Source organism: Triticum dicoccoides, chromosome 2A (assembly GCF_002162155.2).
Source record: "Triticum dicoccoides isolate Atlit2015 ecotype Zavitan chromosome 2A, WEW_v2.0, whole genome shotgun sequence".
NCBI classification, from domain to species: domain Eukaryota; kingdom Viridiplantae; phylum Streptophyta; class Magnoliopsida; order Poales; family Poaceae; genus Triticum; species Triticum dicoccoides.
The window spans coordinates 200030160-200051725 of record NC_041382.1 but is presented as its reverse complement, the minus strand read 5'-3'; the positions used below and the strand labels follow the sequence as shown (position 1 = coordinate 200051725).

Genomic DNA, 21566 nt, shown 5'->3' with positions numbered 1-21566 from the left:
TGGCGAAGCCCCCGGTCCAGCCGAGATGTCGAAGCCTCGATGTCAGCCGATGAGTCGAAGTAGGTCGGCGTGATGGACACCAACTTGAAGAAGCAATAGTGCGGCCCTGTCGATGCAGGTCGTGACGTGGTCGATGCCGGCTTGATGAAGCGACCGTGCGGCGATGCCGGTATGCCCGCTCCGTGTAATCCGTGGGGCGGCTATGTTGGTGATGATTTATACTTCGCGATGCCGGGCTCTTGTTCGGCTTGCCGAGATGATGATCTGAAGAAGTTGAGCTCGGCTCAACAAAGTGATGCGGTGTCTAGCGCAGGTCGGCAGTCGTGGAGTAATATTGCCGGACTGGTTTGACACCAGCATGATGTTGAAGATCATGTTCAAAAGATCTTACAGTTAGTGGGATGTGTTCGGGAACAAAACACAATACCCCATACAAAACTTCCTTCAAGAGGGATGTCCGAAATCCTGTTCATAAAAAAGATGAACTCGGGTCGGATTCGTTTTTGCGCAGAAAACAGATCCGAAAAGTGATGCACTAATCGGAAGGTTCCTGGAGTTTGGACGGTCGGATCGAGCCGAAATTTTGAGAGGTGGTAGATATAGGAATTCCGCAGCCGATCAACGGTTGGATCTTCCAAAGGACGTCCGAGCTAGAAGCTGGACACCACGCCCTAAACTCATCCAAATTCCCGTCCAGATTTGACAAGGCTCCGGTATATCGTGGATTGCCAGAGATTCCTCCATCGGAACTCGACGAAATTTTTCAGGGTTGTTGCAGACTCAATTCCGCACAATTTCACTAAAGCGATCGTCAAAGCGATACTCGAGGAGGTGGTGGTGGCAGATACGAGTTTGCTGTCCAGAAAAACAGCACGGTCGCTTGAGAGCAATGTTGACGTTGAGCCCCCGAGCTCCATAGATGATTCCTCCGTGATCTTGATAGAGATCGAAGTTGATGTTTGATGAAGGCCCTCGTCCGGACATGGTGATCCGAACACGGGGCGCAATTCTTGGTCGAACCAAGGTGACCAATCGAGCTGGTGACGAAGATGCCGAAGTCGCAGTTGATCTGCAGGTGAGCCATCGATCCTTTTGTCGATCACACAGCGGAACTCTCAATGAAAGCACCAATGTCGGTGTCAAAACCGGCGAATCTCGGGTAGGAGGTCCCGAACTGTGCGTCAAGGCCGGATGATAACAGGAGACAAGGGACACGATGTTTTTTACCCAGGTTCGGACCCTCTCGATGGAGGTAATACCCTACTCCTGCTTGATTAATATTGATGATATGGGTAGTACAAGAGTGGATCTACCACAAGATCAAGGAGGCTAAACCCTAGAAGCTAGCTTATGATATGATTGTTGTGTATATTGTATATCTATCGACTAGCCTGGCCTCGGTTTATATAATGCACCGGAGGCCTAGGATAATAAGAGTCCTAGCCGAATACGCCGGTGGGGAGAAGTCCTTGTCTTGATCGCCAAGTCTTGTGGAATCTTCCTTGTATGCGGTAGCCGTCCGAACTGGCCCATGAGTATACGGCCACGGGGGTCTTCGGCCCAATCTAATAGATCGGGAGACGACGTGGTGAGTACCCCCTAGTCCAGGACACCGTCACCGGCCCTCAAAACAGACATTAGATTTGTTTACGAACTGATCTGGACTAGTCTGTGGACACTGATGCGGGAGCTGTCCATCCAACCATGTCCCTTAAAGTCCGCCTCTGTTTTTTCTAAGTCCAAAACATTCAAAATAAATACCATACGAAATCTTCGATAATATTCAAATGCGACAGTAGTTCTAATTTGATACTCCCTCCATTCCATAATGTAGTGCCTATAGATTTTTGTGAAAGTCAAATTTTGTCAACTTTGACCAAGTGTATAGAGAAAACTATCTACATCTACAATACCAAACATGTATATTCTAAAAATATAACTCACGATGTATCCAATGATGTGCATTTGGTATTCTAGATTTACCTACTTTTCTCTATAAATATGGTCAAAGTTTGTAATGTTTGACTTTTGCAAAAATCTATAGGCACTACATTATGGAACGGAGGGAGTATTACGATCCAACTTAGTTTTGAGATAAAATAGTCAAAACTTGAATTCAACGGGCACATATGTTGTAGTTGTCCTATGATGTCTACTACACAACCTTCTTCTTGTAGACGTTGTTGGGCCTCCAAGTGCAGAGATTTGTAGGACAGTAGCAAATTTCCTCAAGTGGATGATCTAAGGTTTATCAATCCGTAGGAGGCGTAGGATGAAGATGGTCTCTCTCAAACAGCCCTACAACCAAATAATAAAGAGTCTCTTGTGTCCCCAACACACCCAATACAATGGTAAATTGTATAGGTGCACTAGTTCGGCGAAGAGATGGTGATACAAGTGGTATATGGATGGTAGATAAAGGTTTTTGTAATCTGAAAATATAAAAACAGCAAGGTAACTAATGATAGAAGTGAGCACCAATGGTATTGCAATGCGTGAAATAAGGCCTAGGATTCATACTTTTACTAGTGCAAGTTCCTCAACAATAATAACATAATTGGATCACACAACTATCCCTCAACATGCAACAAAGAGTCACTTCAAAGTCACTAATAGCGGAGAACAAACGAAGAGATTATGGTAGGGTATGAAACCACCTCAAAGTTATTCGTTCGGATCGATCTATTCAAGAGTTCGTACTAGAATAACACCTTAAGGCCCAAATCAACAGAAACCCTAATGTCACCTAGATACTCCAATGTCACCTCAAGTATCTGTGGGTATGATTATAAGATATGCATCACACAATCTCAGATTCATCTATTCAAACCAACACAAAGTACTTCAAAGAGTGCCCCAAAGATTCTACCGGAGAGTCAAGACGAAAACATGTGCCAACCCCTATGCATAGGTTCATGGGCGGAACCCGTAAGTTGATCACCAAAACATACATCAAGTGGATAATAGAATACCCCATTGTCACCATGGGTATCCCACGCAAGACATACATCAAGTGTTCTCAAATCCTTAAAGACTCAATTCGATAAGATAACTTCAAAGGGAAAACTCAATCCATTACAAGAGAGTAGAGGGGGCGGGGGGAGAAACATCATAAGATCCAACTATAATAGCAAAGCTCGCGATACATCAAGATCGTACCATCTCAAGAACACGAGAGAGAGAGAGATCAAACACATAGCTACTGGTACATACCCTCAGCCCCGAGGGAGAACTACTCCCTCCTCGTCATGGAGAGCACCGGGATGATGAAGATGGCCACCGGAGAGGGATTCCCCCCTCCGGCAGGGTGCCGAAACGGGTCTAGATTGGTTTTCGGTGGCTACGGAGGCTTCTGGCGGCGGAACTCCCGATCTATTGTGCTCCTCAAAGTTTTTAGGGGGTATGGGTATATATAGGAGGAAGAAGTACGTCGGTGGATCTCCGGGCTGTCCACGAGGCAGGGGGGCGCACCCAGGGGGGTGGGAGCCCCCCACCCTCGTGGGCAGCCCGGGACTCTCCTGGTCCATCTCCGATACTCCGTGGGCTTCTTCTCGTCCAAAAATAAGTTCCGTGAAGTTTCAGGTCAATTGGACTCCGTTTGATTTTCCTTTTCTGCAATACTCTAAAATAAGGAAAAAACAGAAACAGAAATTGGCACTGGGCTCTGGGTTAATAGGTTAGTCCCAAAAATAATATAAAAGTGTATAATAAAGCCCATAAACATCCAAAACAGATAATATAATAGCATGGAACAATCAAAAATTATAGATACGTTGGAGACGTATCATCCTCTTTAACCGCCCACACATATGCTCATTCAGATCCTCCTTTAACTGCTTATGAGTTGCTCAATGCTAAATTTGTTGGTGCATTTGGACAAACTCATCAAACGTGGCCGGATTCTGCCGTGGGAGTTGGATAGGATCACCCATGTTCTCAAACTCCAGACCTCCGGCAACATCATCACCCTCATCTACCATGTTGTGCATGATCACATAATATGTGATCACCACTCATAAGTTCTCCAGATCCAATTATTTAGCAGATCCACGAACAACAACAAAACGGGTTTGGAGCACTCCTCAAATGTCCTCTCCACGTCCATTCTAGCTCCTTCTTGTATATGGGAAAAGTAAATCTTTTCTAACCAACTGACTCAAAGATGGTCTTGACCAAGGTTGTCCACGGAGGATAAATACCAACAACTAGATAGTAGCCCATATTGTACTCATGCTCATTGACATTCCCTTGCAGAGCCTTTTGGGCAGTTCTTTTATCTTCAGTGCATACAATCAAGAGATCTAAGCATACCTGACCACCCTCTGGCTTCTGAGAGTGTCATGAGCCTTTCACTGTCTGCAACAGTTGGTTTTCACAAGTATTGAGGTCCAAACACCTCGACCACCGCAATAGCAAATCTGACTATGGCGTCTCCGCATGTGCTCACTAACAGCTGGAGCTACTTGTTCCATGAGTCCGCGGTCGTGCCATATGCAAGCATCTGCAATGCAGATGTGCACTTCTGGTAACCAACGAATCCTATTCTTCCTATGACATCCTTTTTCAGGATGAAATACTCATTGCAGCTCCGAACGCCATTGTAGAGGTGATCGAACACATATTTGTGCATTCGAAAGCACCGTCGAAAGTTGTCCACGAATAGGGCATCGGGGGCAAAGCGTCAAATGCCCTCGTGCCGTGTTCAAAAGTGTCAAATGCCCCCGTGCCCTATTCCGATTCAGCAATCGATGACCCTTGATTGATCCGTTGAAATTGAGAACATGCTATTTCGCATGCTCCACGTTTGCAATGACCGACTACATCATCACCGTTTCATCCGCATAATCCTCCACTTTGGAGGAGTCGCACGACTTAATGTAGTGCTCATAGATGCACTCCATGTCCGTATCCACTGCTTCAAAGAAGGAAGAAAAATTCTCAAAATTTTAGCACGGGCATTTCACCGAACACTTGTCGGGCGTGGTCTCCCTCTCACGGATGGCATCTGTAGGGACGGACGGACGAGAGGTGTCAAACATCGACGTATGCAAGTGGTGTGGCGACCTGTTGGAGTGGTGGCATCGTGTAGGTCCGGTCGAGTGGTACAACAGCGACGTGACGTTGGAGCGGAAGGAAGTTGACACAGAGAAAGGGGAAAGGATGAAGACGCGGGATCATGGTGTGGTTTTTGGATGGTCCGGGGGTGCCGGAGTCCTACGTGGCGAGGTCCAGACTCCCGCAAAGCCCCCTGGCTTGCTTCTGTTTTGCCGGATTTCGGGCAGCTGGACTGGTCCGAGAACCGATGCTCGACATCGTTGGATCCTAAAGTGTGCTCGGACCGATCGATTCGGAAGGTTGCAGGTTATTTTGAGGGTCCACTTTGAAGATGCCCTTAGGTACCATTCTGCTCTTGGGTGCATATGCGCTTGGATGAACAGTAAAATGGAAAATACTATTTTTTTTGAAAAAAAATCTGATTTTATTTTGTGACAAACATCGTTGAATGTTTCACCCGCATGAAAAGTTTAGTGAAGAAAAAACATTCAAAATGCTATGGAGAAAGATTTTTGCAAGCCTTACATAGCGCTGAATTTGTTTTATTTTTGCTCACACACGCATGAACCTCATTCCATCGCAGAAGAACAGTATTCAAGTAGGTGGAAACTAAGCAACATGCGTTGAGATTTTTTTTTTCAGGATACTTGTCATTCGTCCAATGCCGTCCTGGAACAGTGACCAACTTGCGCCTCAAGTTGGTAGGCGCAAGCGTCGCACGGGCTCCCCCTGGCGTGACTTTGATGACTGATCGCGTGGGCCACAGTGGTCAGGGGATTATGGAGTAACTGCGGCCACAGTCTTTGTTAAAGAGGACTGGGATGGACTAGTTTATTCATTCCCCGAGCTCGCTAAATAGGCCACCCACGCCCTCGTCTCTCCCCTCGCCCTCCACACTAAACTCCTCCCCCGTGCGGCGCACATCTACCCTTGACCACCCCGAGGCGCACCACCCCGGCTGCGACCTGAGAAGGTCAGATCTGTTTCCCTGTGTGCATGCGTGCGTCGATGATCATGTTTTTTTTTAAAGAGTAGTCGATGATCATGCTAGTGTGTGTGTGTGCGCGCGGTTTCCTGGTTCTGGATCGTGATGCGCATGTCGCGTTGGCTTAAATCTGCGCTGTGCCGCTTTCCTTGGAGTTTTGTTTCGCGCGTGCTACAGCCTAACCCTGTCGTCGTTGTTTGGTTCGAGCCGGTGGTGCAGCTGCATTTCGATTTTCCACGCCCACGCAGGCGGTTCGTTGGTCTGATTCGACGTGGTCACGATGCGTAGCCTAGCGTATATGGGGTTTCTCCTTTTTTTTTCCTGCTGGATCGTGAAAGTTCGGGGGTTTCAGATGTGAAATTCGTGCTCGTTTAGCGTCTGTGCCGTTCGAGTTTGGGACGTACTCACCCTGTTCATGTTTCGTTCCTGCATTTGGACGTGCACGGATCAGATCTGGTGCACGCATGTGTGAATTATGTTTTTTTTTTGCTTGCTTTGTTTCAATTTCTGGCCAAATCCGCATCTACAATTGCTACCTTGTATTGTTTCATGGTGGATTAGATTTTAACTAGTACAAATGCCCGTGCTTTGCACCGGGCGATAAAAAAGGCACATATGCCATTGTGCATTATTTTTTATATCCAATTTTAATAAACTTCTATAATGAGGTCAAACATGGAAAAATCCTTATTTTTAATAAAAGTTAACGTTTTCACAAAATTGGAACTCTTTTTAAGAATATTAACACATTTATGAAAATAACATTTCTCTAAAAAAGAACATTTTTTACAGAAAAAAGTACATTTTTTTAATAGAAGTCTTTTATGAAAAGAATGTTTTTTGTGTTTTACGTTTCTAAATTGACTTTGTTAATTTTTTTTGTTTTATGTTTCTAAATGGACTTTGTTTTAGTAAAAATGGAACATTTTTTGGGAATTTTTAAATTTTTAAAATGTGAATATAATTGTTTGAAACAAAAATAGTGTGAACATTTTGAAGCTATTTTTACTGTGTTAAAAATTACATCTATTTTTAGAGCATTTTTTGACGGGTTTTTAGAGCATTTTTGTTGACTTTTACAGGTGGTTGTTTGGTTGGGAAGAGTTTATTCTTTTTTTTGGCTATTTGGGCTTGGTCCAAACAAATTACTTGACGTTAACTTTTATTAAAAGTAACAACCAATTGTTTCGCCGAAGCAGTATATATTAAAAGGCGACAATACTACCTTTTGCCGAACAATACACCACTGCAATCATGGGAGTCCAATTAATGATTTACATTGAAACTTAATCCATTATTGAATATATGCACACGACACCAATAAGACGATTTTTGGACAACAGTGAGATCGTGCCATCCATATATAGAATTAAACTGCAGCAGACCATTTGATTAGGGTCGTGCAATGATCTGCAGCATAAACTATCGTTCACAGAGTAGTTTTGGAGCAAATAAACTGTAACTTTCTGAATTCTATTGACCCGTATGTTTGTCAATGGTGGTTCTACTCATAGAGTCCATATAGCTCAACATTAGCAGTTACAGCACCTCATCATATATTGGGTCTTCAACAGAAGCAAACACATGGTCAGAGTGTTCCTAAGATTGATGGTTTCTGAACTCTGTATCTGCTATTCTATAAGTTTTTTTTTGAAAAATGCTATTCTATAAGTTAGCCATGAACAAGGTTTGCTTTCTGTGAAGGAATATAAGAGCACCACGGCAGCAACTGAAGGGTTTGATTTCAGTCAAGAAATATAGCATTACATCAATAGCAAAACATGATGATATTTGTGGAAATAAAATAGTGAGAACACTGCAACTGTTTTTTCAGAAATAGCACACATGCCCTGTTTTGAGAAAATGGAAGTTAGCACCAGCAAGTAAATCAATCTTGAAAAAATAATAGAGTTTCTAGATGTGCTTACATTATCAATTTACACAAATGTATGCCATATCTTTTCTTACAAATTCATATTGGAGAATAAAGTTGTCCCGGAATCAACAAAATGTTCGGATTACTTTACAAAGACTATCAATTTTTGTTAATATGAAACCTTATGAATCGTATTTCCTCAAATATGTACGTCTCCCAGCCGCGCCTTACCACCTCTCTTCCGTCCATTTTAGATGCTTCGTCATTCGCCACACCGCCGCCGTCAATTTCTTTGAAAATTTTCATAGATAGATAGTGCACAAAAAGAGAACAGATTCATAAGAAAAGTAATGTATGCACCTGTCCTATCTCCCAAGAATCAAACTTCTGTGGTAAATTAAAACTAACACATACCATGGCTATCCAACAGCACATATTAGTGACAAATCTGAACCGGGTCCTCTTTCCTTAGGATCTGATATACCTTCAGGCTGATTAACTCTGCTAGGTGTTCTCTGAACTCTGAAAGTCTGAATCAACTCGTGCACAACTTTTGACGATGGAAATGGAGTGGCGTCACAAGATTGGATCCTTATCCTGCTATATAACTGTAGTAAAGTTAAAGCAAATAAGCTAAGAAGTTGGATAGCAAGATGAAGGTGCACCACACCATCCAATTCTGAATAAGTGGCTGATGGTTTTCCTCATTGAATCCATAAGGAGCATGCTTTTCTATCCTTGAACTAAGCTGAAACTCAAGAGATCTAAAATCTGAACGAAAGAACTAGATTTCTTGGAAGGAGGGCGACTACACCAGATCGAGTAGCCTCGCCCATGCATCACCAAAGCTGGGGCACATGGAGCCGTGGCATTTGCGACGCCCAGCAGCAGGGTCACATCTCATCCCCATCAACTCAAATCAAAACAGAAGGAGCAAACAAAACAGGTAACAAATCACACTCATCGCCACTCTGGTAATCACAGGCTAGCCATGGCTTCAGAAGTTGTCGTCACTCTCTGCGTGCCTCACTGCAGAGCTGTGGGAGCTAGGCTTCCACCGCAGCTGGCGTGCGTGGAGGGCGAAGGCCAAGCCAAAAGGCATGTGCGGTGCAACGGGTAGAAAATTTAATAAATATATGCTTGGAAACTTGAAAAATAATTTACCACCCAAACAACTTTGGAAGTAGAAAACAATATTGAAAGTACTCAAAGTAGGTGTACATCAGCTCCAGAACCAGCTCTTCCAAAATATCATCTTTTGTAATTCCACATCCCTGCCTGCCATGTCAATGTAAACTGCCAACTATTCTGGGAAACTTCATCCAAGTACAGCATAATGAGGCACGAATAGGTGTATGCTCTGAGTACTATTCAATGGTCATGCAGCACATCGGATAATGAATACACTGTGTCATCACAAGTCACGAGTAATGTTGAAGTGTTAATATTAAGTGATACATGCAGTAAGATAGGAAGGCCTTCAGTAAAAAAACATCTGATTACTGCGAAAAAACTCTGGTGCCAAACATTTAGTATCGACTAAGCTACATGTTTTCTATATTTGAACATGGCAGAGAAACAAAAGAAATATGTGACCGGATCAGGTTCTCGTCTCACCATTGAGCGTGATGCACATATCCAGATATGCACCCTAAATCCTAACAAGTTTTAGAAATATCAAACTTACAAAACCAAATAACTGAATTTGCTGGCCCCGTACATCATTTTAAAGATTAAAAGAAACTCAAATCCAAGATCAATTGTTTTCATAGTTGTTGTCCCCAGATCAAATACTGTTCCAAATTTTCCAAGAGATCCACCACGAAAATTGTTTCTTATTTTTATTTCTTCCATTGTAGCAAAGCAAGATAAACAATTAAATAAAGACATGCTTGTGTTTAAGGGTTGTATACCAGGAATAGCAGCTCAGCGAGCAAGATCAGATGTTGCGCATTTGAGGTTCGCCTCTCCACCCTAGGAAACCACACAAAATTATAGCAAAGAATAAGCAAATCAGTGTAAGAAATAACACGGAAAGCTAGAATTTCTATGCAACCAACATCACTATAAAAGTAATTGTAATGTTCATTCATTGTATAAGTAATACAAAAATTATCTATATGAGAGCTATTAATTGTACTGTCCATTCATTTCTATACAACCTCTTATTATAATTTACAATGAAAGTATGAGAGCTATTAAAATTGACCAGTACAAAAATTAGAAGACACTACCAAGTATTGCCACATTTTTATCTCCTCATCATGTGGCCATAACGAAATTCAGCACAGGAGTGCCACATCTTTTATCTCCTCGGATGGATATAACAAACTTCAACACAGTATTGCCACATTTTCCATCTAAGTGCAGAGCACCAATGACTCGCAGCTTTAACAAGCACACTATTCCTCCCAAGGACAGAGCAGAAGCTCCCCTGAACTTCCCCCAAACAGTGGAATTCTTTGCAGCACCACTACCATGCAATGTCAGAGGAACTACTACTATTTAAAACTATAATAAAAAGATATTACAAAGTTCAGTGTCTTAGAGTTAAACTACCTAACTGACCAAATGTTAGGCACTACTAATAAAGGCTGCAGGCTAATTACATGAACACCAGTGAGAAATTGCACAAGAATGAATTAACATAGTGGAAATTCAGGTAGCCAACTCAAATGAAAAAACAGAAGGACATGGATAAGCAATGTCGTGACCCTTCTAGTCACTGAATTGTTAAACTCCCAGAGCATATACTAAAGAACATACAGAACTAATAAGTACTCCCTTGTAAAGAAATGCAGAATACTTGATCAAGACTGTTGCAACTCCTGTACCATTTTTTTATGAACCTCTTCAAGCTGTTACAATGTGAAGACTTACTATATATATTTTCAGAGCCAACCAATTATGTATACCTTAAGCCAATTAACTACAGAGATGTAGAGTGGAACCATATAGCATTGGTCTGAACCACTAATGCAAACCTTCAGCCAATTAAGTACAGAGATTTAGAGTGGAACCATGTAGCACTGATATGAAAACTTTGTCATACAACAGCTGTTCTTCCTAGATAAAAATTTCGCTAGCTTTATCACCTTTTATTGCTACTTCCAAAATAGTCAATTAAATAATTACCTCTCTGCCATCACCATGATATTACTTTACCTTTTCTTATATTTTTCTGTCATACAATAGATGTTCCTCCTAGATACAAATTTAGCTAGATTTATCACATTTGATCGCTACTTCTAATTATTGTTTTTCCTCAGGACCATCTTGTAATGAGGACAGGGGGGTGTTTTAGGCATTGACTTGTTCAGAGCTTATGTAGTAGTTGATGACATATGCAAATTGATTACACTGTAGTATGTACCTCAGGTCAGACGAAGTTCCGGCAGACGGTGGAGTACGTGCAGACGGATTTCTGGCGAAGTCCACAGTGCACAGCGACGTCAGAAACTTGCGACACGACGATGAGCCAAATAACTGCAGATTATCGCAGAGTTAGAACACACAAGATTATTTAACCTTGCAATTGGAATACAAAGGGTTCAGTGATGTCTTTTTTCCTTGATGACAGATGCAAATTATCTGGATACGAATTGGGTAGTATTTATTGTCAGGTTTATATACATTGATTGATGGGATTGTAGCAATAACGAAAACTTTCAGTAGCAAGCTACATCTCTGTTCTCTATCTAAATGTGCATCAATCAGTAGCATCATACATCATACATCAGCATCTATGTAAATGTGAAGCAATCAACGCTTCTCTCTATACCTTCTCTATCTCTCTGCTCTCTCTCTCTCTTGTTCACCTGTCTCTTTTTTTATCCACAAGAGCAAATCAGTAGGCGTTGGACCCTATCTCTCATCTCTGTTCTCTCTCTCTTTCTAGCAGCAGCGGCCAGTAGCAGTTCCATCAATCCTTCTATCTAAATGTGCAGCAATCATCATCTCTCTCTCCTCTCTCTCATCCTCACCTGTCTCACCAACAACAGTGTCCAGCATGCCCTCTGCTCTCTCCCTAGAGCAAGAACTCCTCGTCTGCAAGGGCGTATGCCTTACCAGCTCCCAGCTCACCAGCCCCACCGCGGAAGCGACCTATCCCCTACACAGCATCGAGGGGAGGGGCGGATTGAGATCAATCACAGAGAGAGAGAGATGAGGGGGAGGAGATCCCATAGGGACGTGAGAAGTGCGACGGGAAACACTGAGGCGGGCTTCTGCTCCAAGTTCTGGGAGGAAGACGGAGGCGAGGGGGGCCAAGAAGGAAGGAGGAACGAACCTGGGGCCGCCGGAGACGAGCCGGCGAAGCCTTGCCCGGAACCCTAGCCACGGGGGTGGGGTTGCAAGCGGGCTGTAGAGGACGGGAGCGGAGAATCTGGTCGGAGGGGAGGGAGGCGCGGACCGTGAGGAGCTCGGGGGCGTGCTGCGCGGCGTCGGAGGTCGCCGGAAGCAGCCGGCGCAGGTGGCGGCGGCGGCGAGGAGTTCGTGGGCGAGAGGGAGAGGAGACGAGCGCCCGTGGTCTGTTTGTTGCCGTATTTTTTTTCCTTTACAAATCTGCTCGGATCACGGGTTGAATACACCAAAAGATAGGGAGTTTTGTGTAAAAACGAAACGTTTTCCTGGTTAACCACTTAAAATAGGATCGCGGGTTGATTTCGAAGAAACGCGGGGACGCTTTTGCAAAACTGCCACGACGGACGGCCAGAAGGAGTAGCTGGTTTATTAGTAGGTAAAGATAAAGAGGTAAAGATTAACGATCGGATTCGTATTACCAGATGGGCAGGGCCAAGAAGGCCAAGGCCAAGGCCCAGGAGGAACACCTGTGCCCCCGATGCAAGCTCAACCTCGTGGAGGCCAAGACGACGCTTTCACACGACGATAGCGCCTGCGCGGCCCACAAGCATAAGATGGAGAAAGAGGCCGCCCGCAAAAAGAAAAAGGCCGCGTCCAAGAAGCCGGCGAACAAGAACTAATCGGCGTCGACAACCTATCCTCCTCCCCCTCCTCCCCCCTCCCCTGGTCGCGTTCCTGGATGTGACTGATTCGGTTCCTGGATGTTCTGTACCCTTAAACTCCCGTTAAGGAGACGTATTTTACAGACACTGGTCTATGCGATGGAGTGATATTGGTCTATGTTGTGGTTGACTTGTTGTTTGTGTTCGTGTTCTTGCCCCAATCGTACTCGTGCTCTTGTATTATTTTGTTTGTTACGTGATTCTGTCTAGTCTTCGTGCTCAACCTCCGAATCTTCCCCCAATTGAGTGCCTCGACATGGAGGAGCAGAGCAGGTTCGGTTGTTTTTCCCATATTTGCGATTTTCCCTTTACAGATTTAGGGTTAAAACCTCGGATTTTGGGTTCGCAGGTGCAGCAGATTCAGTTTCGCCTGCGCGGCGTGCCGCAGATTTCTCCACGGCGTCGTCACGGCGTGTTCTGGGGCTGATATTGCAGATGGTTCACAGATTTCTGAGCCTCCACTACTCAACCGACCCCAAGGGCATGCAGTTCTTCGTCGGAAGTTCAGCAGGCGGTGGCATGGGTGACCCCGTTTGCAATTTTATTTCCACCATGCCTTGGAAATTTAGGGCCTTTGTTAATTGCTGTGTGTGGCAAAGGCGTTGCCGAATCATCCAGCGCTCAGGACAAGACTCCACCAAATCATCAGGTTTGATTATTTTTGGTTGATGTACTTCAGTTTGACAGCTACAAAACTGGACCTATAATCAGAACCTTATTATACAGGATCTCCCGGAAGAACATGAGGTGGCTCCAGGAGTGGTTGAGCACACCTTATTCGGGTGTTGTGTTCGTGCAGCAGAACATTTGCTAGCCTGTTAGGCCGCTGCCGGACGGGGAGGTGCCAGCGGCGACTGCCTCTAGTGCGGACACACAAATCTGTTCGGCGGAGGCAGGGACTGCACATAAGGCTCAAGCATCTGAACACTCCATAGAACAGATTGACCCCAAGACTCCTGGGTGGACGCGAAGGTATGCATCTGAAATTCTGCTCAGCTACCTGTTATTATTAGATGGCATCTGAATCTGGGGTTGAAATTAGTACACACACACACATATTTTCTTGTGGTAATGAGAGTAGTTTCTCATGCTTGAAGTCTGTCGCATGAAAATCTTTGTTGCAAAATTGAGTTCTGTGCAATAATTCTGGAAATGTAGGAAGGTTAATGGGATTGTTAACGTTTATGATAGTATCCAGTTTCCCGGTTGGTAATTGTTATCCCCTATGTGGTATACATCATCTGTTAATCGTTGGAATTGTGTGAAAATTACCCAGTCATCAAGTATTTGGGGGCGTTTGCTGAACTTGGAAGACTCTGTTTTCTGTAGTAAATACTTTTATGTTCATTCAGGATCAGGATTGGTGCTGCTGCACTAGGCCGTGCCCCATGTCCTAATAGAATGTCAGCAATGGAGAAACCAGTCTGCGGGTTTGCTGAGGATCCTGGTGATCCCCGTGATTTTGCTTTTGATTGGCACCATCTGCTGGTTGGTTATTTATTTTCTCAGTGCAATCTGGGTGCTTGCGGTGGGGCATAGCATACATCTGCGTCAGGTCAGAACTGTCGTTTGCAAACTTAAAAGGTTAAATGGATCATCGAATATGGCATATCTGACGTGAAACCTAAATATTACCATGCAATGAGTGTGACGTGACGCTCGTCCCAATGTCAGTTTCCATAGTTATCATCCTTCTGATGCTTGTCTGATCGAAGATGCTTATCTGAGTAAGGACATCATGCTGCTTGTTGAACATCCCTAACTCAATGTTGTCGAGAAAGAATATCTGAAAACATAAATAAATCTCTCGTCAATAAAAGCCACAACCCCTGGCGAGATACATAACATGTTAAAGAGACTGACCTGCAAGAACAAATGACAACCAACTAAATTAGTGTTTGGGTTGTTGCCAACATGTCCTTCTTAAGCTGTCGAACTGCCTGGAGGAGGCACTCAAGCACATACTCGCACCACTTGAATTGTGAGATCATCTCTGTGTTGGCAAGTGCACCCCAGTAGTCTATGGTAGCATAATCATATTTCGTTGTTGGCGCCAAAACATGGCTCGTTACGAAAATGACGGATGCAATCTGGAAACAGTCCATTTCTTGAATCTTTAGAATTCTGCATACCACTACCATTTTTCCTCTGAATATAGTATATACATTTGGTGATTCCCTGTAGATTCTTTGGACAGTATAATAAGAATGTAAAAGTAGCTTAGGCAGACTGTACTTGATGACCACAAATAATCCAAAAAGAGCAACAAGAATGTAAAAGTTATGCACTTACATCGACCAAAATTTTGCCTTGAATGCATTTGGAAGGGGAATTTTTGTTTTCTACCATGGACGGGACCAAAGTAAGGCAGTACAAAAGTAAATAAGTGCTCTGAAAATTGGTTTTGCTCTTATGTAACTTCAGTTTGGTAAACTAGATCATCCAGTGTGGTATCTTTTTAGTCCCAGTCCCAGGTCTCGGGTCATAGTTCAGTAAACTAGAAATACAGCTTGGGTTATTTACTTACTGCCAAGTTGATTTGTAGGGAGTCAGCCCATTGATTTCCAAAACCTTGAATCTTTGATGTGTAGATGGTTGGATGGTTATTTTGCTTTTCTATGAAATATGGTACTAGCTGGAATTCAATGCTTATTATTTTCATTATAGAAGAGGGGAGACTAATCCATATACTTGCAGTGGTCAGTTAAGTCAGCAGCCTTCAGTTAATGCGCACTCTTGCGTTGAAACCACTCGTTTATCTTCTCATTTTCTTCATCAAAATGAATTCTACTCTGAAACATATCAGGCTATAACTGACGCCATGGGTGAAGGAAGTAAGGACAGGAAAGAACTTGGGGCTTCAGTATATGTTACGTCCAGTTTAACATATACGGTAATCGCTTTCACGTCATGATCGTGCCAACTCCGCGGCACGACTCCATTGCTCAACTGGTTCGCTTGAATGAGCTCTTCGGTTCAGGTAAACTGCGGGCTGGAGAGGGCCGCGCACAGCCTGACGGTCCACGCCCAAATGGTTAATCAACTGAGCACAGTACTCCACACTCTATTCGCAAAAAAAAAAAAAGTACTCCACATTCGATCTCATGTATTCACATAGCCCCATCGGAATAACACAAATTAAAGAACCGAACCATGCGTACAAGAATGAGATTGGAGTTTAAATCTCGTTCTTGATGAGAAATCTTACATCTTTATTTAAAACTATAAAACTATACAGAGGCTGGGCAACTCGCTCCCAGGGTGCTCCCTCGATGGCAAGCTTCGTCGGCCGTTTGATTTTAGTCAACCCGGTCTTTTTTTCGTTCTTGTCCGTTCGATGGTCGCTACGTTTTGACTTGTGCGTTTTCACCGGACGGTAGATCTTGGCCAACGGATGACCTGTGGGCTCGGGCTGAATTTCATTGGCTGGGTGCCAGCTTATTGGGTGCGCGGGGCAGCCTGTCCTGCCGCGCCGCGTGCATACGAGGAAGCCCGGGTCGCTGGCGCTGTGCGCTGCTTCTCGCGTTTTGCGCCTGCGCTTGTGCTGTCCTCATGACGGGTGGGCCAGTGCTGGCCCTGGTCCCACTCATCAGCTGCGGTGACTACATGTCTCGTGTATAGGATATTTCCTGTTACCTCGGTCAACTGCTCCTGGCGCGACGCTTCTCACGCGCTGCCCGCGCCGTGCGTCATGGGGAGTTTACTGCCTCCTGCGTCAGCTATAGAGGGGTGGGTCGACGCATGTTCACCCGGATTGTGCACACGCGTTTGTACTAGTGCGATGACGTGTGGGCCGCCGCTGCTCTGGTCCCGCTCGTTGGCTGCTACTACTGTGAGGGTGCTTGGATCCAAGTGACTTATTTTAGTCTGACTAAAAATAGTCTTTTGAAGAGGCTAAAATTCCAAGCACCCCTGACTAAAGAGGGGCTAAAATTAGTCTCGAGACTAAAATGTTTTAGTCAGCGGTACCCCTATTAAAATGTGGATTAGTCCTCTCTCTCCTCATTTAATTCCTCTTCTTTAACACATGCGAGTTTTGGATTAGAGGGTTTGAAGGATAATAAATGCTCATTAACTTGATTTTAGTCTCTTTAGTATTTGAATCCAAGCATGGATGAGGCTAGCAAGTTTTAGTCTCACTACTTTTAGTCATGAGACTAAAACATATCCAAGCACCCTCGGTGTCTAGTGCGCGTGTACGCCTTTCCTGTGCGCGGTGTTGCGTCTCGTCTGCTTTGGACTTTGGAGAGAGAGGATGGACTGCAGCTGCCCGATGCATGTGCTTGTGGGGCCTGGCTGACCGATGCATCGTGCGTGCCTCACCTCCATCTGCAGTTGGAGAGAGAGATGGATTGGTGCCTACGACGCGCTGGTCGACGCGGCGGCCGCCGCAGTCCGCGAGCCCGGGTGCACGGTGGCGCTCACGGACCTCCACCGCTGCCTCGATGCCTTTAGCGAGTCCTGCGACCAAGCCGAGGGCCTCGTCCAGGCGGCCGCTGCCGGCCTCGGCCCCGCCGCCACCTGCCACGACGAGCTGTGTCGCGCCGTGCGTGCGGTCGACAAGGATCTCTGGGCCGCCGAGGAGAACGAGATGGAAGAAGAGAAGCATCGCCCTCCGACCACGCCGCTGGCGGCCGAGGACAAATAGCCCAATCGATCTACCTCTTCTCCTGTTGAGGTGATGTTCATCATTCTTGTTTTTTCCATGTGATGTTCATCGTTCCTTTTATTTTCTTGCTTGATGTGCTAATCGTGTTAGTCATCTAGAAGATGAATGAAACTGTGACGGGAAAGGACAGATGGACTGGGATATATTGCCTCGCCATGCCGCATGGTGGCCGAGATGCGGTAGCCCCATGCTCTGTTCCGATGGGCCTCCTCTGCTCGATGTTGCCGCTGGTTGAGGTTCGTCCTTCTCTGGTTCGCATGTTCTTCGCTATTGCTTTCGATTCGTCGTGCTAATTTCGCATGTTTGCCTTCGTTTTCTTCATGGGCAGTTTGGTACGGTTTCCTGTTGTCGCTTGCGTCGAGCCTTGGGTCCGTCTCTCCTTCTCATTGAGGTTAGTCCACTCCTCTTGTGCTTGCCTATAGAATGTTTGATGAAATGCGTGTGTGTTGACGCTTGTTCTACGGTTCAGCCTACTTCTCCTGTTGCTGGCGCTTCTTCTTCTCGCCGGTCCTGCTGCTTACCCAACCTTTTGCTTGCTGCCTCGGGTAAATAGGCCGTTCTGTTGCTTCTGTGACCGGCGAGTGTTCATTGCATGCCTGTGTGTCGTTGTGCTCTGATCGGTTGTTTTTTGTGTATTTCGCAGGTTGCACGATCTCTGCTGTAGCTGTGTCGTTCGACTCATCAAGGTTTTCTTCTATCCTTTCTACTACATGTGTGCGTGTTTTACTTTCAGTATCTTCTGTGTCATGCTGTCTGCCTTGGTGATCTTTTAAATATCTGTATGTCGTGCTGATCGTGTAAATGTTCCGGATATGGTTGCGGCTTATTTATTTATGTTGGACTGTTCTGTGAATTGCCACCATGACACTTGTTGAAAATAGTGTTGTCGGGCGATAATCATTCTTGGCAGTGATTCTTGTTGTGGATGGGATATTGATGCAGATATACCACGAAGGGAAGATCTGCCTCACTGTGCACTTCAGGCGCGCGCACACTAGCGATGGTACAGGATTGGCTTCATGGTGGAATCAGGTGCGCATCGTCCATGGTGGCCTGTCGTGGGTGTTGGTGGGCGGCTGGAGGCGGCTGTAGCAGGTCGATTTATCTGACTACTGAAAATGAGCTTCAGAATATCTGTAGAACGTAGCCCACTTCGAGCCAAATATCAATTATGATAAATCCACCATGTACCATGATCATTTGAACAGTCTTGCTTAAGTTTATGTTAGCCCTGTATGCTGATTTGAGGAGATTGTTAACTTTAAGGTGCGAACATTTATAAAATGATAATTGTACCGTTTTTTGGGATTTTGTGATTCCTATGGAATTAAGAGGTCATCTATTGGCCTATCCCTATTTGTAATTTCAAATAGTTATTTCTTGGTGCACTTCTATTTTAGAAATGAATCAGTAGCCAATTATGCTTGATGTTTCAAGCAGAACTAGAATTGGTAAACAACTATCTGTGAAGCATATATGGAGGCGGGAGTCTGGTTTGTTTTTTTTGCTATGTGCCTATTTGCTTAAGAAAATACTTGACTGGAGAGCAGATTCCAAATGGAGATGCATTTTCATGCGTTGGGGGCAGAAGTAGAATAAATAGTAAATCTTGATCTTATGGAGTGATGATTTACATTCTTTGTGTGATGAGATAATACACAACCTAGGTGTTATTTAGCTTGCTGCTGTAGAATAACTGACCATCATGATGTGTAGTTTCTGAATATTGAGTCCTCGAGTTTTGGGGAATGGTGCGCTCTAATTTGGAAGTGGTATTTCCTAATGTATTCGCACAGTTAGATATCATATTATATATTTTTTCTCTTACTTGAAATTTCTGCCATGTAAAGCTAGATTGTCTTTGATTTGTTGTTGTGTTAGGTATTGAACAGACTGGCTTGTTTGGCTAACCTTCCTTTCCTTTTATTTTGCAGGTTCTAGAATCGCTAAGGTTGCTCCTTCTCTGTTCCTTTGGTCAAGGTTTGTCCTTGTCATTCTTTTCTAAGCACTGCACTTTTCTACCCTATTTGTTTACTGCTTATTGTCGTGTTAATTCCTCTGTTCCTGATTTTTCCAGGTGTCGTGTTTGTGTGTTTGTTTTTGTGGTGCTGCTTATATGTGTGACTACCGTATGATCGTATATATCTGCTGAAAAGTAAAACAATTTTTCCTTGGCACGATACATAATTTGTAATGAGATGGTAGTACATCAGTGTATTTGGTGAAACTCGAGCTTCGACGAATATGAAGGTCTTTATGTTGGCATACACTCCTTTATTCCAAATGGTGCTGATATAGAAACACCATCAGGGAATTCATGTGTACCATGTATGTCCATAAAAACAGCATCGATATATCAACATACTAATGTGCTGATCTAAAAACGTTTTTTTCTAAGTGACGGTTTCGAGTCGGCAAAAATACAGTGTATGTCCATAATGTGATGGCAACTGAGTAGCCATGTGTACAGGGAAGGCATCAGTCTATCAAAAAACACCAGCGATTTTATCCTAATTGTTAATGAAATTGTTGTTTATTGCTTTTACCAATTGCACCTGCTTACAGATATCCTTAAGTTTACTACCTCCTGTCCTTAGAAGCATCAGTTTGTCCTTATTTTTTATATGCTCTGTTTCATCTAAATTGCATACATCCATTTCCAACAGAACTAGGGGAGTCCGTATAAATTAGATATGTTCCTTTTCTTCTCAACAGGTGTCTATTATGAGTACTGCAATTTAGACATGATTAAGAATGGTATTGGAGTTTGCTTATCTATCATGATTTTTTTAGTTCTGCTTAGTTGATGGCCTCACGTAATGTGCCTCCATGGATGGAGCTTTCCCTGTCTACCTTGTTGAATGTTCTACCATGGATGGAGCTTTTGCTGATACCCTTTCTGAATAGCTGATATTTATTGTACCTCATCTTTGCTCCTGGTTGGTGGGGAACCCCTCCTGGTCGAGCCCCTAGCCCCCCACCTTGGCAGCTGCCTGGAGAGGAGGATAGCCCGAGGACAACTCCCAATGTGCCGAGGAGATGGGAACATGTGAGATTCTTTGTTTCTTTCTTCCTTCTTTCCTCATCTTCCCAACCTACAATTTGTTTTCTAATTTCTCTACAAGTTTTTCACAGGGTATTTTAGGCTATAGCTTGACTTGGCACTATCGTGAAGTGGGGTAATTTTCCATATTGATATGGTTGGTATGCACATCCCACTAAGAAGCAAGGCGCAATAAAAGCTCATTTTCCATTTTGCAAAGGTTCCTTTTAGTAACTGATGCGTCCATGTTGATGCAGCTACAACTATGGTAATGCAGGTTATACTGCAGGGTCCATGATGCCTTTCTAAGTAATTTTACCGCATATATTGTAGGGTGTTATGTCGCTTAGCAAACTTTACTCCAGTATATGCAACTTTCAGAGTTCTAATTCGTCTGTGTTATAACAGATTTGGTTTGATTAATTCAAATTTCTTATTCAGCATGTATACACAAATTGCAGGGTGTATTAGCGCTTAGGAAACTTGCTTTTAGTATGCATTATTTTCAAGCTTCAAGGCGTATTATTATTCATTTTATGTTAGTTGTCTGTACTTGGCCTACATTTTTGTTTTCAAATAGTTCTGCCTCTCAATTTGATATTTCTATTTGCTTTTGCTTAGTAATATGATGTATTGTTTTCTTGCTCTAGGCCTACTTGTGTTCAAGGTTTAGTTGATTGTGTTTCTTAAGGGTGTTTTATTTAATGGCATCAACATTGGCATTAATTCCATTCTGCATTGTACTGTGATTTTTCCAAGCAACACCATTATGGAAATTTTTTGCTCCATTTTAAGTTTCGCTTGGATCACTAGCCTACTTGTTCTCACCTCATCATCATGGCCTTTCTTAAGGGTGTTCAGGCATTTTTATCCTTCTGTAAATTAGTGGCATTGAATTAGTGGTCTTCTATTCG

General features: G+C 43.9%; 1 protein-coding gene and 1 long non-coding RNA gene across 3 annotated transcripts; one reads left to right on the top strand and one right to left on the bottom strand.

Moving 5' to 3' along the window:
- Positions 1-7950: 7950 nt before the first annotated feature.
- Positions 7951-12394, bottom strand: LOC119359266. 2 transcript variants are annotated; one of them, XR_005172444.1, is made up of 5 exons: positions 12205-12394; positions 11290-11402; positions 9830-9890; positions 8331-8524; positions 7951-8206 (listed from the first exon to the last, which is right to left on the bottom strand). It is a non-coding gene; the product is annotated as an uncharacterized LOC119359266 (long non-coding RNA). The 2 variants fall into 2 exon arrangements; XR_005172443.1 differs by having other exon boundaries at positions 7951-8524.
- Positions 12395-12862: 468 nt separating this feature from the next.
- Positions 12863-18912, top strand: LOC119354189. The gene is made up of 8 exons (XM_037620895.1): positions 12863-13213; positions 13290-13589; positions 13667-13912; positions 17276-17845; positions 17938-18000; positions 18079-18154; positions 18253-18295; positions 18552-18912. The coding sequence occupies exons 4-8, from the start codon at positions 17711-17713 to the stop codon at positions 18754-18756; spliced, it is 522 nt and encodes a 173-aa protein (XP_037476792.1). The 5' UTR covers positions 12863-13213; positions 13290-13589; positions 13667-13912; positions 17276-17710; the 3' UTR covers positions 18757-18912.
- Positions 18913-21566: the final 2654 nt, after the last annotated feature.